The sequence below is a fragment of the Cryptotermes secundus genome, unplaced genomic scaffold (assembly GCF_002891405.2).
Source record: "Cryptotermes secundus unplaced genomic scaffold, Csec_1.0 scaffold1859, whole genome shotgun sequence".
Classification (NCBI taxonomy): Eukaryota; Metazoa; Arthropoda; class Insecta; order Blattodea; family Kalotermitidae; genus Cryptotermes; species Cryptotermes secundus.
In genome coordinates, this window is record NW_019734348.1 from 220,986 (window position 1) to 241,266 (window position 20,281).

General features: G+C 39.6%; 1 protein-coding gene across 1 annotated transcript in view; it reads right to left on the minus strand.

Moving 5' to 3' along the window:
• LOC111868719 (serine/threonine-protein kinase SMG1) overlaps positions 1-20,281 on the minus strand; it is a gene marked incomplete at its 5' end in the record, with an annotated part of 82,975 nt that overhangs the window by 26,539 nt on the left and 36,155 nt on the right. The window contains 9 exon segments of the mRNA XM_023859638.2: positions 4,951-5,256; positions 5,929-6,114; positions 6,296-6,501; positions 7,133-7,467; positions 10,190-10,380; positions 10,730-10,873; positions 14,845-15,127; positions 15,704-15,836; positions 16,705-16,840. Of these exon segments, the coding sequence (XP_023715406.2) occupies positions 4,951-5,256; positions 5,929-6,114; positions 6,296-6,501; positions 7,133-7,467; positions 10,190-10,380; positions 10,730-10,873; positions 14,845-15,127; positions 15,704-15,836; positions 16,705-16,840 (1,920 nt within the window).

Here is a 20,281-nt window from a genome sequence, read left to right on the forward strand (position 1 = left end):
ACCATGTGAAACAAAAGTGAATGAATATTAAACAACATATAAACTTAAAAAAAAAAGCCCCGGTTAAGCCGCAAACCGGTTAATCCGCCCCCGGATAATCGAGAGTTGACTGTAGTTTTTTCTACACAGTCTGTGCTGAGATGTTATAAGCAGGGCCAGTTATCTGTACAGTATTTCCCTAAGATCAGCCTTAATATTAACCTTCCACCTATGTCTAGGTCTTCCTAGTGGTCTCTTTCCTTCTGGCTTTCCCACCAAAATCCTACATGCACTCTGCTTTGTCCCCTGGGTTCTTTAAGCCCTGCCCTGCACATCCCGCCCCCTTGACTTGATCATTCTAATTATACTTGGAGAAGAGTACAAGTTATGAAGCTCCTCATTATGCAGGTTTCTCCAACCTCCTGTCACTTCAACTCTCTTCGGTCCAAATATTCTCCTCAGTACACTGTTCTCAAACACCCTCAGTCTATGTTCATCCCTTAATGTCAGAGACTAAGTTTCACACCCATACAAAACCACCTAACATTATTTGGGTGATTAAATCAAAGGAAATAACATGTAGCACATATGGCAAAAATTAAAAATGCATACATAATTACAAACTCCGTGGCTTTTAGTCTGCAAGTGAACTATACCGACCGAGCGACTGCTGCTTGTCAGCGAAGTTAGTGCCAACCTCTGAAGACAGAGGGTGTCGCGTGGTCAGCACAACGGATTCTCACAGCCGTTAATCCTTAGTTTTCTAGGCCAGAAACGCTACTTTTCCTTTCAAGTAACTCCTCAATTATCTTCACGAGGCTGAGCGGACCCCATTCCAGACCCACTACTTCTCAGAAAATCTGGTAGCATGGGGAATCGAAACCGGGACCTCTGGATCTGTAGCGAGGAGCTCTGACCATTAGACCATAGAGAAAAATCTCAAGTGAAAAGACTGCATCGCAGGACTTGGTACAAAGCGAAGGATAACATTTAAACACATCGCTATGTATATAAGTCCATTTATCACAACACAACTATAAATAAACATCTGAAGACAGGAGTATTATCGACGAAACCACATCACCAGAATACCAGGAACAACAACATCTGTCCAAAAAGAATTCGCATGTATAACATTCCCATAGAGAACAAAACAATCGAGTGTAAAACACATAGCAGTAAACAGCAACTTCAGTCCAAGAAACCCACAGAAGAGCACTTCAACACAGACAACAAAATACGTAACAGAGGATAAACACATGTCACCAAATCAACTATCAGTATGAAGCCAGTAGTATGGAATATATCTGGAATTTGCAGTTAACTCCCCCCCCCACCACAATATGTACATATACCATATAAATAACACCCTCGCTTAACAAAGTACATACCCCATACATTGTGACAATTCAACACACACCACCCATCCTATGCCCCTCCACTAAAAACCCTACACAAAGTAAACTAAAGGTTAAGTTTTAACCTCCAGCTTTAGTTCATAATATAATAATAGCAAACATAGACTTACCTACACTAATTATTCAATTCGATATAATACATTACATCATATCTTGAGGAATGGGTTGTATAAGATGGCACTAGTAACAATGGATCCACCGTAATCAGAATTCCATTAATGTATTGTGACATGTCTAACCGTTGCTGGGCAACGGGAGGTGGAACGAGTTACCACAAAGACAGACCCTTGATAAATGGTTGGTTGCCAAGTTATGCAACAGTGGAAACGAGGTTACACAACAGTAAGGAAAGCGGTGTTTCTCTGAGCTGAGCCGAAGCACGCTGGTTGCTACGCAGCAATAAACAACTCTCGGCAGCGTTGCCTAGCAATGCCTTTGTAAACACGGCGTCACACAACAGGGGAGCCCGTACAACGACTGTTGCTAGGCAATCGGTAAACACGACATTGCGCAACAGTGGTACCTATCACATAACTGTTTTCTGTGTTGTCCATTCCAAGCCTAAATAAGGAGCAGCAAACACTATTCAGTAGGGAGTTACTAGTGAGTAACGATTAACCAGTCAGTTGAATTGTAGCAGTCGCCGAGTCAGGTTGTATCGAGTGCATGACAGTGACAGCAGGAGAGTTAATTGTGATACTGCAGATGGCAGTACTTGTGATATTGTGAACTGTGTAATTGTAAGAGCGAGTGTTCAATAAATTCGCTACATTCAAGACGCCGTGAAGTTATTTGTTGTGTGACAGTATGTTGACATAATTTTTAATATTTTATATGCCTGGTCATATACATGGTCGAAACATGTAGTGAGTATGCTTAGTCAATAAATACTGATTTCATCGATAATACTCATGTCTTCAATTGTTTACTTATAGTTCTGTTGTGACAGACTATCTACATAGCAGTGAGATACACAACATGATGCAACACACACATATAAAGATTTAAATACATCTTAACAAAAATAGGGTGGACATAACTGGTTAGTCGTGAACATGGTAATGAGCAATGAGGTTCCAAAAAAGCAAGAAATTTCTCGATCATCTGAGTAACCATCAGCTTATCAAGAAAGATTCTGTAAACACTTGTCAAGATAACTGGTGTCCTGGCAGAGATTCGATCCAGACACCTCCTGAACACGAGTCAGACTTCATACAAAGCTTGTGTGAAGTCAGAAAAACCAAAAACTGTAAGGCAGTACAGATTAACTTCTGTACTGTTTATAATATTGAGTCTGAGTCTCATTTTACGACTGACAGTCAGTCAGCCAGTCTGTCTTGGCATAAAGCATCCATCTGGGGCTTGTGACCAGAAATTTATTAGATTGACAGTTACAGTCTTGTTTCTGTGGAGTGCCCTCTCTAACGAGAGGACATGGGGCATAAAGCTGATATTCACCTCTGTCTACTGCAGAAATCAAGAAATGTGAAGCTACACCTCCAGTCCCCCATACTTCTTCATGGCAGTGCTTAACTAATTAAGCACAGGGACAACTTTTGTATTTGCTGCTGGTCCTTGCCAGCACAGACTTTCTCGGGTCTGAGTCCCTTGGTACTCGAGACCATATATTACTGTCTCTAATTTGAATATTAAAGATGATAAGATACAGTATATACTAAATCCAAGGACACAATCATTTTCCTTCCTTCCTTTTTTTTTTTTTTTGTGAGTACACACAGCCTTCTAGCCAATGGGTACTGGGGGCCCTGCCCTGGAGGTAAAGCGGCTGGGGCACGAAGCTGATCACTCACCTCTGTCTACCGCCGATGTCATGAAAGGTGATGCTACACCTCTGCTCCCCCATACTTCTTCATGGCAGAGTGCTTAACTAATTAAGCACAGGGACAACTTTACCTTATATACTGCCGATATTCAGTTTGTGACCTTGGATGGTAATTCAGTGCAGTTCAGACAGCCAAACGTTTCAGAGCATCACATCCACCTTCAGGATCAAGGAGTAAGACAAGCCTGCTGCCTGCTTCTGCTGGTTTTATCACTGGCTTGCTCTTTGTCCCTGAAGATGCAGGTGATGTTCCTCTGAAATGCTGGGCTCTCTCTGAACTACACAGAGGGCCATACTCTTGAAAGTCATTGCTGTGAGAGCCTTAAATCCAACATAACGAGAAGAGAGCTGTGCTACTAGTCTAATGTCATATGCACAGAAGCTACGGACAGTACAGATCCTGTAAGATTTGAGGCTTTCACGGCGGTGACTATGAAGAAAGCAGTCTTCTGGGATTTGTCACCGTGCATATGTGGTGTTAACTGACGTTTCGGAGGAACGTATCGCCTCCATCTTCAGGGTAGAAGAAAAAATATAAGAATTCTGCAAGCGAAGAGACCATGAGAACTGGTAAAAGCAGACTGCTTTCTTCACTACAGATCCTATTCGCACATCATCACGTCAGTTCTTAATGCTTCTATCTCTAATTTATATTACTTTCCAGGTTATAAATGCATTTAGTTCCTAATGGCACTGGGGCTCTATACCCACCATTAAACAAACAAATCACACAACAGAAAATAGAAGGAAAGGTTCCATTTTTTCCATGTCCTATGTCCAACTATTCATGTTTCCAAGACTGCAGCCTTATTTTCTCTGCTTCACAAAACATGGAGATGGAACCATTTAGAACTATGATGACAATATATTGTGGCATACAGACCCGCTGCTAAGCAAAGACCCCAAAAAAATGAGTATAGCCATTGCTATGCAATAGGTGAATAAACAAACAGCCATTTTGGAGCAACAGCTCAGTAAACATGTTCCTGGGGAAACAAACATGCACGTGGCAACAGAAGAATGGTGTTTTCATTGCAGTGCATGCAAAATGGTTGTAAAGAAGAGAACTGGGGAAATTCTCTTCTTTATAACTACCCTGCACGGACAACACTGAAAACACTGTTCCTCTATTGCTTGCTACTGTAGCTGAGTTAACAGTTGACAAGAGTTCTGCATGTGCAGGTGTGACAAGAGGACCTCAGCAGGGGAAGCTGAAAAATCTCCACCGTTAGGGGCTGTTGCCAGGAAACGGCTGGTTCAGAAAAAAGCAGGCTGGAAAAGGCTTGCTGTGGCTCATGTACAGTTTAAGTGCCATTATCGTTAACACATTTTAAAAAGTTAATAATAATGGCTGTTTCACATACATCTCTTCCATATGTAATATAAAAATGGTGTGTGTATTCCAATTCCAGCAGTTGGAACAACCCATAACACAATTTACGTATGTGAAGTATCAGTGTGACTTAAACTGTTTCACGCGTAATGTCTGTTACTCCAGTTCATTACAAGTCCATTTCTTTACTTTAATGTATGCACATTCAACAAGCTCTGACACTAATAATTTTCCTGATGGAGTCAAACTGTCAAGCCTGAAAATGAACACACCACATTCCTCCAAATGTCAGCATTCGCCAGCAAGACTACACAGTACCAATACCCAGATGATCACAATCTTAAGACTGCAAAATATTAACATGCTTCGGTACTCACCGCAATAGCCTTTGCTTCCCACACCTGGTCCACTTTTTTCCAGCAATGCGGTGTATCCAGGGTATCCAGAGCACCAATCAGTGCATTTCTCTCCAGCTGCAGCTTTTCAAAGAGGCCATTGAAACCCATGAGGAGCATCTGACCTGGTGTCAAGACATCATCACTGCTGCCAACAGCAGAACTGCTATTCACATTTGTAGCCTGGTCATCTAACCCATCTGTGACCAGCTCTGCAGGTCGCGACAGCAGCAGTTCGAACCTTTTTCGAATCTCAGCTACCATATTCTGAGCACTGTGATGAGGGGACTGTTGGCAGACCAAAAGAAAAAACAAAGAACTGTCATGTAGGATTTATGGGTCTATCAGCAGTGGTTATGAAGAGTTCTACCTTCTGGGATATAATGCTGTGCAATTAGTTAAAAGGCATCTTATGTTCCACTGAACTGTAGTTAAATTTCAACAGACTACACAGCCTTAAATCCCTGGAGACATGACTCTTCAAGAATATGTCAGACAACATGACATTCTAGCAGGAACTAGTGTTTCTCAAATCTGACACAATACAGCAGTTTCACCAATCCCCATGTTCACAATTATTAAAATAATTGTCAAACTTACGGAATCTACATGTACAATGATGATGTCTCTCTGTATTCATCAGTTGCAGCCATCAAACTAAGGGCCAAATACAGATTTTTGCACACGCAGTTGTTAACTGTTATAAACAAAATTTCAGGATTCTATGATGGGGCAATAAACATGGTTCCACTGTCACTATCTACATCATAAACTCATACAGCCACCATGTCTGTTACAGAAGGTACAAAATTAAGATTACAAAGGTTATCATCAGGAACAGATACAGCCATACAATCATCACAACAACAAAAATATAGCTAATCTTATTAAGCAAAGCTGGGTGAAAAAAAAAACCCGACAAAACTAATTGTCCAACACAATTTCTCACAGAGAACTTACATCCATTGCCATGATTATGTAGCGTAGATGCATCTCCAACTGGGCCAGTATATCTTCCAGAGGACAGCCTACTCCAGCAATGATATCATTCAGTTCAGTTACCATGGCCAGCACTGTTGGCTCTTCTGTTTGGATAGTTTTCAATGCTTCAGGAAGAATAATAGTGTGAAAGTTGAAGTTCAATTCCTGAAAGCAAAATACAATACTTCATAACACCCCAGAAAGAACTTACGGCACTAGCTTCCTTTCAAAAACTTCAAGCTACATGACCTTAACAACTAAAAATATATAATATAAAATGTATACAATTATACAGTCTACCTGAATAACTTATCCTGATGTGCATTTGACTAATCATGACAAATACCTGCAGGCCCTTATAGATGTTATGTGCAGACTTGAGACACTGCAGCACCAGCTCGACTCTGGTATCGGCTCCAGCTGTGGAGTCAAGTTGGTGATGCGATGGCAGAAGACTAGATAACTCCGTCACCAAGGTGCTCACCAAGTACATTTCATCCAGGAACCAGTCTCCCTCCCGAGACGTTAAGTCCACCAGGCAGTCTCCAGCACCTGAACAACATTTACCCCAACATGTGCCATAACTAGACAAATTAGTAAACCTTTCAAGCTAAACATTCTATAATAAAGTGAAGGTGAACATAAATGTAACACTGTCCCTGTGCTTAATTAATTAAGCACCATGCCATGAAGACGTGAAGGAGTGGAGGTCAGGACTAGAGACAAGTGGTTAGCTTCATGTCCCAGCTGCTCTACCATAGAGTGTGCGTGTGCACACTAAGGTTCACTATGCAGGAAGGAACATGGAGTGGATACCGCAACATGAAAATAGTGTGGGTGAATTGTGGGCATACATTCTCGAATAATGATGACGTGCAATAATGGCATGTAAGCATATTGACATATGAGCTCATGCAGTGCGGTAATTTCAATCAATTAACAGTTGGTGGCCTTATAGGGCCAAAACAAACTGCAACAATTAAAAAAAAAAGTATGATTTTAATAATATTTTATGAATTGTAAATGTGAGTGTAAATGACATTTTAAAATAAAAGGTTGTGCTACATTACGGACGGAAGTAAGTGGACGAGTGATATAGTACTGCAACAGGATGCTGAAATATTGAGGGCAGTGGCTGGATGCAGACTTATTCAGAGCTGGAATTAAAACTACTGCCACTTACTCAGTGCAGCAGCTTCCATCATGAGATAACGCTTGTTTAGAGCGCACAGTGCTGTTATGTTGACACACTCCAGAGCCATCGCTGCACCTTTCTCCCCCATGAGGAAGGCACTGATCCTGGCACGAGCCTCGTTGTATGCTGCGTCTAACCGGACACCCGCTTCAGGCAGTCCTTCGGCTGCCAGACACTCATAGCTCTTCTTCAGCCTGGCATTAGCCTCAGCCAGAGAGGCCTGCAGTTGGTATGATAACGCAACAACCTGCTGACTGGACAGCTTGTTGTTTACTGTCTCTGGAGAGAACAGACTATGGAACTGGGCCACAACTTCATGGCAGCTGCACACAGAACAATTTTACTTATACCAGTCTTGGCACAAATTTTAGACAAAGCATGAAAAATTACATCAGTCAACATCAGAGTTCAGCTGCTTTATCAATAAAACACTAACTTCAATCACCATGTTATATGCCATTAAAGTCTGTCATCAGGTAAATAATACACTTTATCAATAAGTCACAAAGCCATAATTTTGTTAATAGGCCACACAGCTACATCACCTTGTTCATAATCCAGTAAGTTCCACTACCTTAACAGTTCACATGGACCAGTGGCATTACCAACAATCCAAAAAAGCTCAGCTGCCCTTGATAATCATCCACACTCTTCAATTACTCTGACAATAAATTGCAAAGCTCAATCACCTTGCAATAAGGAATGAAGCTTGGTCACTTGATACAAAACCTTATCAATGTCAACATGTTAGAAGACCACAAGCCCTATATCACTCTGCTAGCAATGTTTTAAGTTTCTTGAGGTAGGGTGAGACTAAGGCCGCACCACAGCTCAAGCGGTTAGTCGCTGGCTTCCCATCGTGGCGGCCTGGGCTTGATCTCGGGTCTGGTCAAGTGGGATTTGTGGTGGACAAAGTGGCGCTGGGGCAGGTTTTCTCTGAGTACTTCGGTTTCCCTGCCAACCTTCATTCCACCAATTGCTCCACAATCACCCTCACCTATCATCTTGGGCTGGTACAATAGGCCAGAAGTGGCTGCAGTACAAGGGACTTAGTCCCACCCCACTAGCAATAAAAAAATAGGGTGAGATTGAGTCCACTTGGTACGTCAGCCAGTAACTGGCCTATTGTACCAGCCCCGGGTGATAGGTGATGAATGTGGAGCAGTCAGTGGAATGAGAATTGGCAGGGAAAACCAAAGTACTCAGAGAAAACCTGTCCCAGTGTCACTTTGTACACCAAAAACGCCACATGACCTGAAATGGCTGAAACCTGGGCCGCCATGGTGGGAAGTGGGCAATTCACCACCTGAGCTATGGCATGGCCTCACCTTGTTAGTAACCCAGAACACTATGCCACCTTGTTAATAATCACAAAAACTCAGTCACTTTAACCTTTAATGGCTGAATGTTATATATATATGCGGCAGGACACGTGCTCTTTTTGGGAGTGCTGACACGTTTGATCTTGCATTTGGAACCAAACAAATGCTCGTAAAGTCATGGTTTATTCCTTAGCTCTAAATAATGAAATCGTTTATCATGGTACTGGTTTCGATACTATTTACATTTAGATATGACTGTTTATGACCTGGTCAGCCAAATATAGCCCGGCTTTGTTTTGAGAACTGATGAAATATTCATCAGCGCTTGCATATGAGTGCTTCCAGAGCCTTTAATGAAGTCTGACGCATTCAAGGATTGGTTTTCAGTGGCGAATTTTCAGTCAGGAAGTCAGTGTCGGATTGTCTAATATTTCTTTATATATCATTTTTATTTTGTGTCTGGGAAGATATAAACCTACTGAACCAGTATTACTTTGTGAGTAAAAGGCATCTTTGCCACTGTGACTTTCAGTATCAGTGTCGGACTGGCACCCTTTTCGACTAGTATTATAATTACTTTGCATCACTATTTTGCGAGTATTACTAATAGGCGAGTGTGTTGCTTCGTCAATAAACATAATTTATTTGATTTTGCTAGAACCCCCTTCCCCCAAGATGATTCTTCAATTGCACAAGGTGAATATCACGGTCAGTGGCGTTTCTCGGGGGGGGAGGCCAAGGTTATCTGGGCCCAACTGAGTCGACTGGAGGTGAAACATTCACAACACTGGCCAACCGAAGAGAAACAAAGACATCGTGTGTTTTGCTAAATAAGAAAAGCAGGAGCACACTCTTCTATTGTAAAAAGTGTGATTTTGCTCTGTGTGAAGTGGACTGCTTCGAGAAGTGCCACGTGCGTCAGAGTATCGCAGTGAAGTGACGCAGTTCAAACTCACGTAGAGTAATATTATTGTATATAGTATGATTATATTTACAATATCACCAAGTCTCAAAGCTGAATATCATGGTCAGTGGCGTTCCTCGGGGGAGGCCAAGGTTACCTGGGGCCCAACTGAGTCGACTGAAGGTGAAACATTCACACCACTGGCCAACCAAAGGGAAACAAAGATGCTGTCATGTGTTTTGCTAAATAAGAAAAACAGGAGTACGCTCTTCTATTGTAAAAAGTGCAATGCCGCTTTGTGTGAGGTGGACTGCGTGTCAGAGTGTATAGTAAACTATGAAGTGACGCGGTGCAAACTCGTGTACAGTCTGAACAAAATATTATTGTATATAGTGCGATTATATTTACAATATCACCATGATTCAAGGTTGAAGAAAAAACAACGGGAATTACATAACATATATAATAAAGATTATATTTTGCACTTCATGACAAAATAATCACAGTTAATTTTCGTTTGTAAAAATTGCTCTTTTGTGTATATGTCGAAAATTTTATTGTCTTTCAGTCTGTTTTTAGTTCGTATTTCTATGTTGCATAGAACGGAAAATATGTATTTTTTTCTGAAGGTTTGCAATGTTAATTAATCAGGGCGATTTAAATACTGGCCACAGTGGGCTGCAAGCAATTTAAAAGTCTGTACATTAAAGGTTAACGATAACCCACAAAGCTCTGCCACTTTCTTCATATAATGCACAATGTCCACGGAATATGATTTTCAGTCACCTTGTCCACATGATGCAATGCGTGCCTACTCACCTCTCTACTGACATGTTGTTGAGCAGCTGCTGTGCCCAACGTCGATAGCACACTGAGCGGTGTGAATTAAGATATGAGACTGGATATAGGCTTGCCACAGTTCCATACTGACTTAACAGATCCAAACAGCTGTGTACCAACATAATCTGCTGCTGTGCAAGTTGTCCTAATTCTGTTTCAGACTGTTCACACTGCAATGAGGAGTACATCATTCTAAGTGTAATTTCAAGGCTTGTATGTACATAAAAGCATAAACATGTCTACATTAACTGGATTTCATCAGTGACTACGAGAAGTACTATCTTCTGCAATAAGATTCCATACTGTCCAGCAGAAATTCGCTGATATTTCAGAGGAATGTACTGGCTCCATCTTCAGGACTAAAAATTAAATCAAGCAAGAACCAGCAAAGCGGCAGCCAAGCACGGACTGCAAAAGATGGTACTCTACACAGCTACATCACAATTCAGTACAGTTTCAAATATAAGATGTGAAGGACATTTCAACACTTAGAAAAATGGCCCTAGATCCAAAACTCACCTGAATGATCATTTGTCCTTGACCAGCATTCTGAAGGAATTCCTGTACCAAATCGAACACCATGTGACTATCTTTGTCAATTGGGAAGTTCAGTTCTGCCACCCACTGTGCTAGCTGTGGTCCCCTCACTGATGCCAAAGCCACCTAATAAAATTAGTATTGCTTATAATTCTCCTTCATTAAGTTTACACCTGTAGTAAGAATGGGAGTTCTTAATTTGAACAAGCAGTTTCCATTATTGTAGTTGTGTATATGCAACCCAGTGTCAAGAGTTTACATGTGGACTGTATTAACTTGATACTTTCCCCTTAAACTACTTTGTAAACTTCTGCCACATTTCAAGAAGAGACCAACCTATGTTAGTTCATATTTTGGCAATCGTGCAAGAGACAATAATCATTAACACCACCTGCTTTCGTCTGTATGTTGCTAGCATTATACTCTCCATAACACTTCTGGGATCTCTTTTGTGTGAAAACGCCTTAGAAGGCCTTCTTAAATTGGCTGTCAGGTTTCATTACATTGACAATGATCATAATATAAGTATATAGTGTATAGGTATATAAGTATGTCCTCATATAACTAATAAAAGTGAAACAATCCTGGAAAGTAATTTACCATCACAGCAGTAATACTGTATTTAAGTATCCCATTGCATTAATTTCCATCTCAAATGCAACTTCTTATCTTGTCCTACTTCTCTGCAACTACATGTTTCAGCCGCTGTCTATCTTGCCCAAATTGTAGCACTGTGTGTTAAAATTACATGTTGTAAGATTTGAGGCTTTCACGGCGGTGACTATGAAGAAAGCAGTCTTCTGGGATTTGGCGCCGTGTATATGTGGTGTTAACCGACGTTTCGGAGGAACGTATCGCCCCCATCTTCAAGGTTGAAGAAAAAGTATAGGTAAATCTGCAAGCGACAACACCGTGAGACACGGTAAAGCAGTCTACTTTACCGTGTCTCACGGTGTTGTCGCTTGCAGATTTACCTATACTTTTTCTTCAACCTTGAAGATGGGGGCGATACGTTCCTCCGAAACGTCGGTTAACACCACATATACACGGCGCCAAATCCCAGAAGACTGCTTTCTTCAAAATTACATGTTGCTTGTGAACGTGATGCTGTTTTTAATTATAATATAAAGTCTGAATTAAAATTGGAATTCAAAATTAAAATTAAACCATCTTAATGTTGGGTCTTGCTACACTGCATTCCCTCACTGTGGCACATGTATTATCCATAATGTGTAAATGAAATGTTGTGCTATATATTTTTTGTTATTAGTTTCGTTAAGTTTAGATAGCTCTTTGTATTTGTACATATATATATATGTGTGTTATTTATGCAGCTCATACAGATGTTGATGTAGTGTTACTGCATGCATGCTATCACTAATGTGTAAGGAATATTTGTTCTTATACTTCAGTTTACTTCTTATAGTTACATATATATGTTAGAGTGACTTGTAGATTTTACCATGCTCTTGAACTGGTTATGTTGTTGCTTAGTTTATGTGTAGAGATTATGAGCATTCTGTGTGACCAATTTCACTTTTATAAACAGGACTGAGGGTGTGTGTTGCTATCTGGTGTGAAGTTCATATAGGGTCTCAAATATGGGGTTGTCTGTCAATGTCTCATTCATTTGTAAGTTATCTTTACCGATTCTATAGATGTGGTATTTTTCTAAGGTATTTAAGTGTTTGCCATTCTTTCCTGTTTTATTAAAATCCATACTAACCATTATGGTTCCACGTGTGCGCCCTGAGTTTAGTACGTGACTTGAATATCCAGAATTGCTGTTGTTTCTAATGGGATGAACATGTTCTTTATATTTAATATTAAGTGTTCTTCCTGTCTGTCCAATATATTTTAGTAGACAGCCTACTCATTTCACATGGTAAATGTTGCTTCTGTTATATTCATCTGTTTGTGCAGGGTGCTTTGATATGTTTTGTATAGTGTTCTGTGTGCAGAAGGCTATTTTTATTTGTGTCCCAAAGAGTTTAGTAATTTTTCTTACTTCTTTGCCACTGTATGAAAAGGTGGCTCATTTTGTTTTGTGGCACTAAGAATCAGTGGGCATATTTTGCTTTTGTGGGGGAGGGCATTTCCCAATTATGTTTTTGTTATACTTGTTGTGGTGTAGTATGTTTTTGATGGTGTTTAATTTTTTTCTTTTGCTTTTTCAGTTATTGGATACATGTGTAATCAATTCAATGGGTAGTTAATATCTGACAGTTTGTGTTCATATGGATGACAATAGCTATTACTTACTTACTTACTTACTTACTCATAGAGCTGAGCCCGTCTCGAGGAGCCGCCAATTCTGCAGCCACTCAAGAATTTTCTAGCATTTTATATAACCCAAAGATTCATTACTGTGTTCACAAGAGCCCACCACTGGTCCCTATCCTGAGCCCGGTCAATCCAATCCATACCATCCCATCCTATCTCTCTAAGATCCATTTCAATATTGTTCACCCACCTATGCCTTGGTCTTCCCAGTGGTCTCTTTCTTTTGGGCTTTCCCGCCAATATTGTATATGCATTCCTCTTCTCCCCCATTCATGCTACATGCCCTGCCCACCTCATCCCCCGCAACTTGATCATTCTAATTATACTTGGAGAAGAGTACAAGCTATGAAGCTATGAAGCTCCTCATCTCTCTTCGGTCCACATATTCTCTTCAACACCCTCAGTTTATGTTCCTCCCTTAATGCCAGAGACCAAGTTTCACACCCATACAGAACCACAGGCAAAATTATAGTTTTGTATATTCTAATTTTTATGTTTTTGGACAACAGATGAAAAGAAAGGTTCTGGACTGAATGGTAGCAAGCATTAGCCGAGTTCAATCGCCTCTTAATTTCCTCCTGAGTCAGGTTTCGATCTGTTATTGTTGTTCCCAAATATCTTAACTGTGCCACATTTCAAAACATCTGTTTCCTATCTTTATGCCATGATTTTGCCCTGCATTTTGGTGACGAGACAGTAACATATACTTAGTTCTTACTTCTAGACCAACCCCTTTACTTGTGTCAATTAAAGTTTGTGTGTTTTTCTTTATGGTATCTACATTATCACCCAGTAGATTCACATCATTGTCACAGACCAACAGCTGATGTGTCCCGTTTAATTTCAGTCTCATCTGGTTTCCCTGGACCTTCCTAATTGCATATTCTAAGGCAAAGTTATAAAGGAGTGGCGCTAAAGCATCTCCTTGTTTTAGACCATTCTGGATAGGATATTTATGAGACAAATGTTTACCTACTCAGACTTTACTATACATTTCGTTTAAACACATTTTAATCAACCTAACTAGTTTCATGCATATCCCAAACTCTATCAGAATATTGTATAATACTTCCCTCCTAACTGAATCACAGGCTTTCTTGAAGTCTATGAATAGCTGTTGTACTGTCTCATCGTACTCCCATTTTTTCTCCAATTTCTGACGAATGCAAAAGATCTGATCTGTAGTTGATCTGTTACGTCGAAACCCACACTGATGATCCCCAATAATTTCATCTATATATGGACTTAACCTTGAAAGAATATTGGACAAAATTTTATATGAAGTTGATAGCAGTGTTAGGTATAATAATATCAGTTATACCTAATAGCTATTGTCATCCACATGAACACAAACTATCAGGTATCAACTACCCACTAAACTGATTAAACACATATGCAATAACTGAAAAAGCATAATAAACAAAATTAAACACCATCAAAAACATACTACTCAACAACCAGTATAATACAGCCCTAACTGAGAAACTCCCTGGCCGAGATCTCAAGCAGACATGTCGTGAGTACAAGTCAGAAGTGTCACCATTTAACTTGCCTTGCTTGGTAGTTCTTGTGTCACGTATTATCTGTAATCAAGGATTCAACAGGTAACTTCAAACCATGTACCTGTGATATTTTTCCAACCACATCTTATAAAAGAGTGATTTATTTTTTGTGAAATAACAGAATAAAACTGAGGATGGCAGTCTGTCAGAATGATGATAGGGAAAAATTAAAGTGTGCTCAACTTTGAAATTTCAACATAAACAGAAGTATGGAGTTATCAACCTAAAAATATTATCTGACGTCCTAATAACCTTATGGAGGTTTAGATGTTTTTCACAGTCTTCAATCTTTTCCGTGAGTGCTGCACGAGCTTTCTCTCTTGCATCATGTGCACGACGATGCTTGGCATATCGTGTAGCCAGTGTGTAAAGCGGGTGCTGTCCAGAAGGACCGTGAGCTTCTGCTTCCTTCACCAATGCCATCTGCTGGTGACAGTCTTGAAGCGATTCTTCAGCTTCTTTCATGCATCTCTGAGCTTCCAGCCACTGATTCAATTTTGACACAAGCTCCAACATGGCAGCCAACAGCTCATCCCTATAAGAAACATGAACTGCATATTCTGCTTATGTAACATCACTGGGGATGAAAAACTGTTTCTTTGTTTATTTACTCTGATTCACTGATTGTTCATAGGATGAATAATGATGCATTTTTAACAGCAAAGGTTACACAGCAGTGAATGAGACATGCAGGTGATTGAATGGTCAGTAAGCAATCATCAGGTTGTGACATACGTGTAATCACGTGCAGGGACTGAGAAAATTGTAGATAACCTAAGTCTGTATCACTAGTATCATGATTCAAACCACATATCGCTTGTTTAAAACTAGTCCTCTGCATTAGTCCACTGTTCAAGTATACTGAAACCACTACGTCTCAGAATTTGGTTCTATTTCCATCTTCTGCCTGTGATTTGAGAGCTGATCTACCGAGGTGCCCATAAGAGAAGAATTTTGTTCAATGGATGGAAACAGAACCAATTTCCAAAACAGTAACAAATCCAGAAGCTGGACGAAGCATAAAATAAACATACTAAACATTATTTACTTCCAGGATGTAATGACAATTAAGACAGCATTACTGTACAGAATGAAGATTCGAGATAAGTACCTGTTAGCTAACCAATCAGCCTTCATTTCAGCTACACGAACACAAAACATTCCTAGTGTCACTTCCCTCTCCAGCTCTTTGCGACTCTGTTTTGTCTCCATGGTGACTGCTTGACCACCTCCATAGACTGCACCTGTACAATATGCAACAATCTGAACTCTCCACTTGTCTACATGCACACACATAACAAGGTAAAAGGTAGAGAACTGTAATTAATTACATGACTGGCACTGTGCCATGAAGGCATGTGGGGGGGCTGGAGGTACAGCTCCACCATTCTTAACATTAGCACTAGATGAAGGTGAATGGTCAGATTCCCAACCCTGATGCTTTATCCCCAAAGATAAAGCCCCTGGTATCCACTGGACTAGAAGCTGTGTGTTCACCAGAGCCAGTCTAGACTCCTTGGAAGGAGGAAAATCTCTAGCCCCTGTTAGGTATCAAACCCTGGTTCTCCAGCCCATAGCCTAGTTGCTATATCAACTAAGCTACACACAAACATACATGTACTAAGAGTATAATATTCTGGGATGTTATGCAACAGAGTCTGGTATAAGTTTACAAGACTACTTGATGCACTATACCAGAGGATAATACTCTTTAACAGTCACCACAATGAGAACCTCAAATTTCATAAACATTAAATAGTTCATAAAAGCCTGTTTCAGCCAGACACACAAAACATATGGCCTGAGGGCCACATGGGCCCCAAGGATTGCATTATTAGGACACAGAAATGTGAAACAGTTTTCTTTAAAAAGAAGCTCACATTATATACTTTTAATTTTCAAACAGAATGTTTCTTCCTCATTTGTTTTACTAAAATAAACTTTGCATTTATAACCAGTGGGGAAATATAGAAAAAATAAAAGAAACAAATAAAGGAAGAGGGAGGAAGAAAAAGAAAGAGAAGTAAAAAAAAAAGGATATAACAGACATAAAAAACAATCCAAGCAAAAATAAAAGCGGAACATCACATACTAATGAGTTCAGCTCACTACCTGTGTATCCAGCTTCATTGCCTGGTGTCCAGTCTATCAATGGGTCATACACAAATGCCTCCAGCAGGGTCAGCAAAGTTTCACGACCCTTCTTCATCACTTTCAGCACATGTTCACAAGCCAGGCGGAAAATGCCCTGCAAGGAACAAGAGACAGGAATCATCGTCAGCAACTTAACATCCAGTAATTTAGGATGAAATATATGATACTACGTTGGCAAAATTCTTTTGTTTTTGACTGTCAAAAACTTAACAAGACCCACATTATAATAGACAGATGTTCACAACACCTGATGATGAGAGTTAATGCACAGAATGTGAGACAGGCAAGAAGATCCCAGAACCCATACCTTGCAGTGCAAACCAAGTACTATGATGATAACTGGTGAAGACCGATTTATAGGAATTCTGTTTAGATTTAAGTTCAGTATCAAACTTACTAGTATACAGACCCAGTACTAACATAAACAACTGAAAGCAGTTTCATTTGAACACATATGCTGCACCCTGATGATGAACTTAAAAGATTGAAACATGTCACTAAATGTGAAAGACACTGTATGCAATTTATAACAGTATAATAATATACAAGGGTGAGTCAAATGAAAACCTTAAATTTGTAATAAAAAATCGAAATTCCATGCCATTATTCTGTAAGTTGGTAAGCGTGCTACGAACAGCATGCAGAATGGCCTGTAGGTTGCAGCATAGTGCAGATGCACGAACACTGCCCCACTTGAGACTTGCACCAGGGAAGAACAGTGTTCTGTTATTTGGTTTTTAGTGTAGTGAAGGTGTGAAACCTATTGAAATTTATTGAAGAATGAAGTTTCTATACCTTGATGCATGTTTGTCACAGCAGCAAGTGTACAAATGGAGTAGGAAGTTTGCAAATGGTGTGACTTAAGTGGAAGATGCTCCTCGTCCGGGTCAAGCACATCGAGTTGTGACTCCAGAGAACACTGCAGCAGTTGAAGCCATAGTGAGGGAAAACCGCCGAGTGACACTGAATGAAACTGCAGCAACTTGAAACATTAGTCAAGGTTCAGCACACCACATTGTGCACGATGTGCTCCAGTTTCACAAAGTGTCTGCAAGATGGGTGCCACGGCAGATGGCTCCTGAATTGAAAGACCGACGTATTGATGCTTGTGAAGAACTTCTGTGGTGCTTTGAACAAGAAGGTGATGACTTCCTTGCAAGAATTGTTACTGGGGACGAAACCTGGGTTCACTTCCACCAACCAGAAACGAAGAGGGCAAGCAAGGAATGGCACCATTCCTCATCTCCAAAACCAGAGAAGTTTCGAACACAACCATCAGCAGGGAAGGTTATGCTGACTGGCATCATCTTGGAGCACTACATGCCTAGAGGGACCACTGTCACCAGTGCATCATACTCAGATCTCCTAAAAAATCATCTTCGGCCTGCAACCAAATCAAAGTGACGTGGATTGCTGTCCACAGGTATCCTTTTGCAACATGACAATGCAAGGCCCCATACTGCCCATACAACAGTTGCGACAATCAATGATCTGCATTTTGAGTGTCTTCCTCATCCGGCATACTCACCAGACCTTGCCTCAAGTTATTTCCATATGTTTGGACCACTCAAAGAAGCAATGGGAGGAATGACGTTCCGTTCTGATGAAGAGGTATGCCAGGCGGTGGATGAGTGGTTGCATGGACTACCAAAAGAAGTTTTTTCTAAAGGAATTCATGCACTTTGTAAGCGCTGGAGGACTTGCACTGAGCATGGGGGAGATTATGTTGAAAAGTGATACAACTTTGTACCACTTGTGCACAATAAATAATACTAAAAAAATATATAAGGTTTTCATTTGACTTGCCTACGTACAAGGTTGAGTGAGATGGTATGCACATATACAGGCAAACACATTCACATGACATTTGCAATTTCTTTGGAGAACAGATCTAAACATTAAAGTGAGGGAAATTTTAAATGGAGGAAACTTAACACATTTTATTGACTTTGGGGCAAAACCCAGAATCAGAGAACATCACATGTGGGTTCCACTGGGTGTGTGCACACGCATGAATGTATCTGTGTTAACTAAGCCCTTAACTTTTATATTTAATTTGTCATTAAGTTCTGGTACCTTTCCAAACCTAATGAAGATCGCTAAAGTTAGGCCCATTTTTAAAAAAGGATGGAAACATGAAATTTCCAACTATAGACCAATTTCAATCCTGCCCGTATTTTCTAAAATTCTTGAAATGTTAATGTATAACAGGGCTGTGAGTTTTTTAAATAAATTCAACTTGATCTCAGATGTTCAAAATGGCTTCAGTAAGAATAAATCTACTTTAACTGCAATCCAAATTTTTATCGACAAAATTCAGAAAGCTTTAGATAATTAATGATTTGCATTGGACATATTTTTTAGATCTATCAAAGGCCTTTGATGTTATTAATCATAATCTACTGCTTGTGAAATGGGAGCTATATGGACTGAGAGGGATAATTCATGCGTAGATGAGTTCATATCTCACTGACAGAACTCAGTTTGTTGAAATTCAACATGTCGATTAAAAGATCTCTAACTTAAAGACATTTACTTCATCATGAGAGGCTATACCTCAAGGTTCTGTTTTGGGACCCCTATTATTTTTATTGTTCATAAATGATTTGCCCCTAGCTATTCATGAGGCTGAGGTTGTATTATTTGCTGATGATACAAATATACAACTTACTGACAATAATCTCTTATCATTAAACGAAAAAATCTTAAATGTTAGGAATCAATTAGAAAATTGGTTCGATGAAAATAATCTCATAATAAACACGGATAAGACTAAAGTGTTATTCTTTTAGGGAAGACCTCCAATTTATAGACCTGTTGTTTGCTTAAATAATAAGGAAATAATTTATTCATCGAATGTAAAATTTTTGGGTATTTGTATTACTGAAAATCTAAGCTGGGCAAATCACACTCAATACGCATGCCAAAGTTCAACAAGGCTCTTTATTTGATTAAATTCTTACACGACTCAGCCAATCTGTATTAAGAAACGTCTATTTTACTAAGTTTGAATCTGTATTGAAATATGGTATTATTTTTGGGGGTGGGGGCTTAAGGACTCTGAAACTGTATTTAAAATACAGAAAAAATGTCTAAGAGTGATTAAAGGTGTATCCTATAGAAATATGTTTGGTGAATTTAATATTTTAAACATTACCTCATTATATATATTTGAGATTTTATGTTTTATAATAAAGAATAAGAAATATAAAACTCAGTATTATGATATTCACAGCTACAACACCATACATAAACATAATTTGTATGTCCAATTTTATAACACCGATCGTTGCAAAAAAGGTGGAATTAATATGGGAACTAAAATATTTAATTGCCTTCCCCTTGAACTGAGAAGCATTAAAAATGTTAATGTTTTTATGAGGAAACTGAAAAATTATTTGCTGTGCAGTGCTTTCTATTCTTTAATTGCTTCTTGCATCCTGCTGTGTATTTAATCAATATTAGTGTCAATTTTATCGACCACACAACATATTTTTATTATTATTACACTACATGTTTCGACCTCAAGAGGTCA